Genomic DNA, 10000 nt, shown 5'->3' with positions numbered 1-10000 from the left:
CCCCTCTTTGTCAAGCTGTCATCACTGTCTATGTCTACATACACACACACACACACACACACATGCACGCACGCACAAACACGCACACACATGCACACGCGCACACACACAGGCACACGCACAGGCGCATGTGCACAAACACGCACACAGGCACACACACAGGCACGTGCGCGCACACACACACACACACACACACACACACACACAGCTCCTCACAAGAGCAGCAACAGTGAGTGTATGTGTGTGTGTGTGTGTGTGAGTGTGTATCTATCTATCTTCACTTACTTAGACAAATGTATTGTATTTGTTTTAAGTTGCTTTGGATAAAGGCGTCTGCTAAATGCCAAACATGTAATGTAATATAATGTATCTATCTAACTCTGTAGCTAGAGATCTACAGTAGACAGAGATAAGTTCTATTACAAGATACAATATGTTTATTGTCACTCCATGACATTAGGGTGCATATAAGAAGATGAATATAATAACAATAATAATAATCTAAGAAAAATATATATATTTTAAATTATTTAATTATGTACGTTTAATTATGTATGTAAGGTAAGAAAAATGATACTCAACACATACATTCAGAAGAATGTTGCACAGGAGGTGGATAGTACTTGAACGCATGTATGTGTGTTATTTATTTTTATACAACAGTTAGTTCCGACCAAGTAATTTGATTGGACAAGAGGCATTCCATGAGTGCTGATATACAGTATAACAGCACTGGGATGTTCTACTAAATGACTGTTAATAAGACGACATGTTTGTGTTCAGGTTACTAGGCAACAGTCCATTTGAAGTTCAGTTGTGGAACAATTTTTTGTTTATTTTTATGATTAAATAAACAAACAAATCATAATCTGTTGTCGCTTATTACTGTTAACTAATAAATCGCGTTGTAGAACTGTTGTATAAAAGCAATATCACACTCGAGGTCGTGCTGTTATACTGAATATCAGCACGGCTGTGATCGTGTGCTGATATTCAGTATAACACACTCCCTCTCGTGTGATATTGCTTAAATGGCCATACACAAAAAGTCTTATGGCCTGAGGAGAAAGGCTGTTCTTTAGTCTGTTGGTGCAGACCTCCGGGTTGCAGGCAGAACAGGCTGTTGTGTGTGTGTGTGTGTGTGTGTGTGTGTGTGTGTGTGTGTGTGTGTGTGTGTGTGTGTGTGTGTGTGTGTGTGTGTGGGCGTGCTGGGTCCTTGATGACCGTCAGGGACTTCCCGAGGCACCGCTGGTTACTTAGTTCCAGCAGGCTGGGCAGCTCACACCCATGAGCCCATTACGTGCTGGGCCGTACGCATCCCCCTTCCCAGCGCCTTACGGTCCTTGCAGGTGCAGCTGCCATACCACGTGGTGAAACAGCTCGTCAGGAGGCTCTCTGTGGTGCCACGGTAGAAGTCTCTGAGGATTTGAGGCCTCAGGCCAAATTTCTTTAGACGCCTGATGCCGTCCAATCGCTGTTGGGCATTCTTGACGACACTTTCGGTGTGGCTGGTCCATGTCCATGTCTTTGTGAATGTTTACCCCTAGGTATTTGAATTTGTCCACTATCTCCACCTCCTCTGAGTCGTTGATGGTGATTGGGGTGTGCTCAGGCTCAGAGAAACTCCTTGAGTTTGCTGATGAGCCTGGAGCGCACTATGGTATTGAACTCTGAGCTGTAATCCACGAACAGCATCCTCACATAAGTGTCCCTTCCCTTCCAGGGGGCAGACAGAGGGTGGTGTGTAGGACGTGGGCGATGGCGTCCTCTGTGGCTCTTGTTTAAGCGGTATGAAAATGGTAGGGGGTCAAGTGTGGGGAGAGGAGCATGGAGCAGATGAGGGATTTGACCAGTCCCTCAAAACACTTGCTGGCTAAGGGGTGAGTGCTATCCTTAAGACTGGCCACTTCTTTCAGTGGGGAAAGTCCGGAGGGAGAGGGACAGGTTGAAGTGTGTGTCTCTGTGATTACCCCTGCCAGCAGGCCTTCGGGATACAGCCAGGGATTCCAGCTGGGCCGGCCGCCTTGCATGGGTTTAACCGCTTGAATGACCGACAGACATCGGCCTCAGTGATTTAGAGAGGGCGTGCAGTGGTGGCGGTGGTGGAGGAGAGGGGGGGGGGGGAGTAGAAGCAGGCATGGGCATGACTGGGGTTCTGGCAGAGGGGTCAAAGCTGGCATAAAAGGTATTTATGTCATCTGGGAGGGTGGGTGCTGTGTCTATGCTTTGCTGTTGATTTCCTTTAAAGTTTGTGATAGCTTGGAGACCTTGAAATAGGTACCATGGGTTGTTGGAGTCGAGCTTGGACTCTTTGCCTGTTTGATTACTGTTCTCAGTGTGTAGCGTGTGTGCTTGTATTCCTCTGCTGAGTCAAAGGTGAAGGCTGCTGTCCACGCGTGTAAAGCTGTAAATCCATGATTTTTGATTGGGCAGGATTCTCTGTGCATTTCAACATCCTCCACATCCTCTGTGCATTTCCTGATGAAGCTGGTGACTGTGTCTGTGTAGTCATTTAAGTTGTCGCTTGCTGTCTTGAACATCTTCCATTCCGTGTGGTCAAAGCAATCTTGTAGGATGACATTGGTGGTGTGGATTGATAGGGACAGTGTGTGTGTGTGTGTGTGTGTGTGTGTGTGTGTGTGTGTGTGTGTGTGTGTGTGTGTGTGTGTGTGTGTGTGTGCGCGTGTCTGTTAGGGATGGACGGTTTCCAATTATTGAAACCGAAAAACCGTCAGAGAGTAAAACCGCGGTTTTCCGGTTAACCGAAAAATACAGTAAAAAAAAAAAAAAAAAGTGCAATTTTTTTTTTTTTTTAAAGAGCGCCAATTTCAAATAATTGAGCCCTACTGCTACAATACACTCATGTTGAACACCATTAAAACACCGTAAGCACAGTCGCAACACATTTAGGCTACTTAGTTTCACAAATATAAGTGGAAAGGCAGACTTTTGTAAGCTACACCATACATGAAAACACATGAACACTTAACACACCAGCTCCGCTGATCCAGGGTGCACGCCTGCACGGAAGATCATCTCTTGGAACAGCGTCTTCATTGAATGAACTGCTTTCTCAATATCTTGGTTCTTAGACAAAGTTTCAGCTGCTGCTCAATGTATTTAAATATTTGAATACTGCTCAATAATCACTGAAATATTAGACTTAGAATTATGCAGTGAACATACTTAAAGCTTTTCATAAAAACCACATGCCGCGAGACTGACTCGTCCTGAACTGTCGTAAGTCAATCAACAAAGAATGCCCCATCAAAATAAAAGTGCCCATGGTAGAGCTGTCAAAATAGAGCTTTCAAAATAAATGTACTAATACAGATAGAGATAAATACAGAACTACCTTTGCGTCACTAAGTGACCGCGTATCTTCTTAGACATGCGTTCTGTCATCACTTTCAGTAGCGCCTTCACACACAGTGGCGCTGTGCACAAACACTCTTGATCCGTATAGCTCTTGTTTTATTATATTGTGGTTTAGTAAATACTGCACTTGGAGTTACATTCAATGCATGATTTGTGCTATAGAACATAAATAAAGTTTGATTGATTGATTGATATCAAATCAAATCACATTTTATTTCTATAGCGCATTTCTCACAAAAGTGACCCAATGCGCTTTACAGAGAGCAGCGAAAATGATCTTATTAAATGTAAGCGAGTAATTGTAAAAAACCTTTCCTATCTACCAATAACTGAAGGCAACTATCTTTCCCATAGAGTGATTCGTTACCCTTAAATATAATCCCAATTAGATATTAATCCTCAGTTATTCTTCACAACTGACCAAACCTCTCACTCATTGCGCGGCAGATTCAGACTGTATCATTGTTATTTTCACACACGACAAACATGTGACATGTTCCAGTTTTATTCTTATTCTATTTTATTCTTCCAAAAAAAAAAAAAAAAAAAAAAAAAAAAAAAAAACGGTTTCAGACGGTTTTGATAAAAAACCGTTTCTATTTTTATAAACCCCGGTTTTCGGTTTAACCGAAAAACCGTCCATCCCTAGTGTCTGTGCGTGCATGCATGCGTGTGCCAGCTATTACAAATGTGTGTAATGTGCCAGCTATATTGACAGTTACTGGGTATTGATTAAAAGGTACAAAAACAGTGTTTAATTGCTAACTAACCATGCTACATAAAGCCATTAAGGTGTAATCCAAAAGAGCTATTGATTTTACATTCATTATACTATGCGATCAGACCGTGAGTGTGTCTATGTGTGTGTATGTTTGTGTGTGTGTTTGTGTGCGTGCGTGCGTGTGTAAGAGTATTATACAATCTTCCAGCTATAGTTACGCTGATTACTGATAGGTACACATACTGTATTGATTTGTTTAATGACCGAGCTATTGATTTGACATTCATTATACTTTTCAGACCATGAAGGGCATTGAACAAAACAATATTTCTGAATTCCTGAACAAAGTAGGAAATATCAATGTCAGCTAAATATCAACTGTCCAAGAAAGATACTGAAGATTAATACAGACAACTGACAAACCTATTTTTCTCTCCCTCCTTCCCTCCCTCCCTCCCTCTCTTACATCAGTGTGTTCTACACTGATTAACTACTTGTCAATATTATATTCAGATTTCTACAACACCAAGCCTATGCAGCCCTGTAAAACACTGCCACATCCAGCCTCGTAAAACACTGGCGCTTCTCTCTCTATCATAACTGTATCCTGCCACTAAAACTCAACCTACAGTTTCACACATACTGGGGCTGGGGTAGTACAGTGTGACGCTGTACACTTCCTGTAGTCAAACTCCATATGATTATCTTGAAACCAGATGAACATTCTTCTAATAGACAACCCGCTATCATGGACAGGCTCTGGCGGTGCATTCAAGTGCTCGTCGGAAACGCTGAGTGAGCATTCCACCAAGATTGAAACCCATCACTGCAACGTCAGTCAGACAGTGTGTAATGCCTCGATTTAACAGCAGAGGTCGCTCTTGCATTTCTCTCAAACAAGCGGAACCAAGAGAGGCATAGAAACAGCTCCAGAGGACCACAACGGAAATACATTGTGGACATTTTTCCTCATTGATTCTTAATCAAGTGCATAACGGTGTATGAGTACATTAAGAGTTCAATAAATTCTTTAATTATAAAAAAAAAAAACTAAACTAAACAAAAAAAATACACAAAGTAGCAGACTGAAGCATTAGCAATGATAATGATACCAATCCCAGCACTGACCTATAACTGATACTAGCATTATTTAAATTCACTCATAACTAGTACTAATATGATGTAATACTAACTCATACTGGGCCTCAATGAGCTACGGTGTGACCCAAATACAAAGGGACAGACATTGGCTTTTCACAAACCATCAAACAAAAATCACAAAACCAAAACTTCAGTCGGGAAACTTGGCAAGGATGGGAACTGAACCTTGATTCAGAATTGACTATCAGGTCTGTCATTTTCTCACAACGGATTGTTGGTGTTGTGTGTGTGTTTGCAGTGTGTATGCTGTAGTACACAACATGTAAAACTGACACTAAGGTTTCACCCTCTGTCTTTCCCACGCTCCGCACTCTTGTCTATGAGGCGGTAATAGGGTCACAGGAAACCCCCGGTCCTACTACCGCCCCACCCCCCCACACCCACACACACACACACACACACACACACACACACACACACACACACACAGACACACACAGACACACACAGACACACACGAACCACCACCCTCACTGGAACAAACAGAGTCCCCCGGCACCTCTTTCCTGAGTGGCGCTGCCGTACTAAAATAACAATGACAGGCAGGGTGGAGATGCACCCTCCTCTTACACCCCCCCCCCCCCCCCCCCCGGTACACACACACACACACACACACACACACACAAACACTGTACACACCTCCCCCACTCTCCCCCTGATGACTTCCTATTCCACTGGGGTGGAGAGGTGGGGAGGATGGACTAACCTCCCGTGTGAAGGTCTCAAGGGTGAGGACATGGAACTAGTGTACAATAACACACTGGTTCTTTATGAGGTGTTAAACACAAGCCAAACCTAATCACTGGTCGCAGGTCAGAGGGGTCAGTCACACACTGGACAGATGGATGAGAATCAAGTACTATCAGGTATAGTTCATCTAACACAGTGGTTTTAAGTAGTTGTGACTTATCAGCAAGACAAAATCATTGTTATGGGGAGATAGTGTCATCTCATATGGAAAAGAGAAAGAGGGAGTGAAAAGAGAGAGAGAGAGAGAGACAGAGAAAGAGAGAACCAGAATGGAAAGGAGGAAGAAGGAGAGAGTGAGAAAAGAGAGAACATGAGAGATAAGTGATCTAAAATGAACTAACCTTAGAGTGCCTTCAGGAAGTATTCTACCCCCCTGGACATTCGTACACATGTGTATTGTGTTACAGCCTGAATTAAAATCGATTTTTAATGTATGTTTATTTGTCACTGATCCACACAATATATCTCAGAATGCCATGGTGGATTTTTTTTAGAAAGGTAAAAAATAAAATGTCTTTTCAACCCCATTTGCCATGTTGCTCCTAAAATTAGTTCAAATGCAAACATTTCTTCAACAGGTCACTCAATGAGTTAAGTTGAGCCCACCTGAGTGCAAGGATAATAGTTCATATTATTTCAGAATTAATATAATATTTTGTTTTCATAGGGTCTCTGGTTTGCGTAGGAATCAATTACACACTGTGTTACTGAGTTGACTTGTAGACAAAGCAAAGGAGGTGAATTGATTCAAGACATTTCAGACTTATATTTTTAAATAATGTGTAATTTTGACTTCAATATTATAGGGTATTTGGTCTAGATCAGTGACAAAAGAAATATATGAAATCTACTTTAAAGTCGGGCTTTAACAAAACAAAATGTGGAAAAAGTCCAGGGGGTGAACACTTAGTGAAGGCACTGTACAGGGTCATGTGTGATGAGATGGAGGAGCAGCTGAGGTCCCCAGGGCATGATGGGGGGGAAAACAGCATGCATGATGGGATAGCAGAGGCACAATTGGCTCATCTTCCAACTCAAAGAGAGAGAGGAGAAGAAGAGAGAGAGAGAGAGAGAGAGAGAGAGAGAGAGAGGAGAAGAAGAGAGAGAGAGAGAGAGAGAGAGAGAGAGAGAGAGAGAGAGAGAGAGAGAGAGAGAGAGAGAGAGAGCGGGCGGGGGGGAGAGAAAGAGTGGGATGGAGATTGAGAAGGAGTGAGAGACGTCACAGACAACTTCCAGTTGTGGTGATGATGGGGACGCAGGCGAGGATATGACTCAGTCTAGACTCCACAAACTCCCACCACAGCTGATCAATCCTGGCTGCTGCCAAGCCAACTTATCCACACAAGCTGTCTAAGCTGCTCTAATGCGTTAACACACACAAACACACACAAACACACACACACACACACACACACACACACACACACACACACACACACACAAACAAACCCTCCAGTCCTGAGGCAGTGCTCCATTACTAGTACCCAATCAGCGTTGGCCCGGAGCCAGCCTACTTCTCCGTCCTCCGGCCTACATTGTAAACACAGCCACATCTACAGTAGGATGTATTTATTTGACTTGTAAGATGCTTTGTTATCCTCTGACCCGGCCCATTCTACGCAGCGGCGTGTTTGTATAGCCGAGGACGAGGGAGACAAAGCCGCAGGGGCTCGGCTCAGGTTCAGCATAAATATCCACCGAGACACTCCGAATCAGGGGGTTTAAAGCCCTTCTCCCTTATTTTTTTTTATTGAAAGTAGGAAGTGTGTTTCCTGCGCCCTCAGCGGAGTGCGACTGTGTACTGCATGTGGGGTCTGACGGAGTGAATGTTCGGGGGGTGCTGCGGTGACTGAGGCACTGACTGTCACTGTCCTGCAGCTGCAGCTGTCATCAACATAGGGGCTGAGAGGAATCGTAAGGCTGGGGCTCATCGTGGGGGTAGGGGTAGCCTGGTGGAGGTAGAAAAACTGGAGGACGTGGAATAAGACATGATACCGTTCCACTCTGCCTCGTAGAGGGGTGGCGTTGACTAGGACATACTGACCATCCTGTAGTCGTAGTTGCCGTAGGTACAGAGGGTTCTGCAGGACGTTACAGCGTCCGGGTTCGTCCTCCCTGGTCACCAGCATCAGGTCTGTGTAGATGAACACCGTCACCTGTAGGGGGAGACAGAGAGCAGCATCAGGTCTGTGTAGATGAACACCGTCACCTGGAGAGAAGGCGGGGGTGGGGGGAGGAGGGGGGAGAGGCAGGGGGTTAAACTTCTGCTGTGAGTTTCTTCCAGCTAAACTTGACACCGCAGTGCATTGCATACATTAACACTCACCCACGTAGTGATACGCTCTCTCATTTCACACCATAGGCACCCACCCACACACACATGGGCGAGCACGCACGCACACACCCACACACACACACGCGCGCACACACACACACACACACACACACACACACACACACACACACACACACACACAGAGGCAGTGTCAAACACTAGCGACCAAGCCACTCTCGTTCTACAAAGGCGGCTCCTGACAGCAGTAATATCCTTAAACACAACAGGAAATGTTGTTTAAACACACACACACCCACACACATGCACACACACACACACACACACACACACACAACTGCTCACACCGACAGCATGAGGGTGAGAGAGACACAAGCAGTTTCCTGTGTGTGTCCAACGGTTAGGGTTAGTGGCAGGGTGGTGAAATGGCACCCTCCTCTCCTCCTCTGTGGCTGAAACTTACACAATCCAGGAAGTTGATCATTACTCACTCGACTAAGCGGGAAATCGGAGAGATTTTTTTTTATCTGTAGCTCCAGTTCAATCTGCTAGAGGCAAGCGTGCACACTTTCCCTCCAGCTGAACTGTGCGTTAAGATCTACCAAACTCGACTTATTTGAGCATCGTGTAAGGCGTCGTGTAAGTCGTTGTGTAAGTCGTTGATAAGGTTTTATATGTTATTTGGTTGAAGGTTGAAGGTGACTTGTTGCGCTATGGCTGATACTGCGGGGAACACGGGTGCGAACTGCCTGGAGAGACTGGAGAACTACGCGAGGACCACAAAAGGAGCTATTCTGGTCGCCGAAATCCTCATCAGCATCATCATCCTCATCTGCTACGCCGTGTCGTCGTTCACAGGCTACACTACCGTGGCCATCGTGGAGATGGTGTTCGCCATCATCTTCTTCATCGTCTTCATGATGGATTTGGACAAGTCCGTCAGCGTGCTCTACTGGGTCTGGAGCGATCTTATCCGTGCCATCACTGGCGGGGCCCTCTACCTCATCACCTCTCTGCTCTCTCTGACAAAGGAATGGAAGGACGACGCCATGATCGCAGGAGGGGTGATCGGCTTACTGGCTGGTTTGCTGTTTGCCTACGATGCATACACCGTCTTCCTTGTCATCAAGAGGACCAGGCAGCACACAGCAGCCCCCACGTCCAACGGAATTTAAACCCCCAGCTTGGAGAAAACGAGTGGAAACATCTGGAATAGGATTGCGAAAGAGTCGACGTGGAAGAGGCCCCTGGCCCGAGGATGTATGGACTTTTTTTTGTGCAATGACTGATGGATAGATGATTCACTTAGTTAGACAAATGTATTTGTTGTAAGTCGCTTTGGATAAAAGCGTCTGCTAAATGGCAAAAATGTAAAAATGGAGACACACACACATGTACGCACGCACACGCACACAAACATCACTCTGGAGTTTCAAAGCCCCCTGGTCTGCACACTATAAATGTAGAGAAACGATTTGCATACCATTTCCATGCATGGCTGGTCTAAACTGCAGTCTGACTTATTCATAAGTAGTATTTACCATTCTCTGACCTAAAAAGCAGAATCCTAGCAACGGAACGAGATATGAAGTGACAACCACAACCCAATCAAGTTGAACACAGTAACATTCGACCAAGCATCAGGCTGAATACCAATAACTAAACATTTGCTGCAGTTTTAGACCAATGTTCTCAAT

At 44.8% G+C, this 10000-nt stretch overlaps 2 protein-coding genes across 2 annotated transcripts in view; one reads left to right on the top strand and one right to left on the bottom strand.

Annotated features, from left to right (window-relative positions):
* rgs3a (regulator of G protein signaling 3a) overlaps positions 1 to 10000 on the bottom strand; it is a gene marked incomplete at its 5' end in the record, with an annotated part of 134096 nt that overhangs the window by 107628 nt on the left and 16468 nt on the right. The window contains one exon of the mRNA XM_080530162.1: positions 8055 to 8166. Within this exon, the coding sequence (XP_080386288.1) occupies positions 8055 to 8166 (112 nt within the window). The remainder of the gene's footprint in view (positions 1 to 8054; positions 8167 to 10000) is intronic.
* On the top strand, positions 9017 to 9478 carry LOC308154823 (proteolipid protein 2-like; the record flags this gene model as incomplete). The annotated part of the gene is made up of 1 exon (XM_080528042.1): positions 9017 to 9478. One exon carries the CDS (start codon positions 9017 to 9019, stop codon positions 9476 to 9478), a length of 462 nt encoding a protein of 153 aa, XP_080384168.1.

This window comes from Nansenia antarctica (assembly GCF_963989245.1).
Source record: "Nansenia antarctica genome assembly, chromosome: 4".
Lineage (NCBI taxonomy): Eukaryota > Metazoa > Chordata > Actinopteri > Argentiniformes > Microstomatidae > Nansenia > Nansenia antarctica.
The sequence above is the reverse complement of the archived record's forward strand: the minus strand, read 5'-3'. Positions and strand labels throughout refer to the sequence as shown.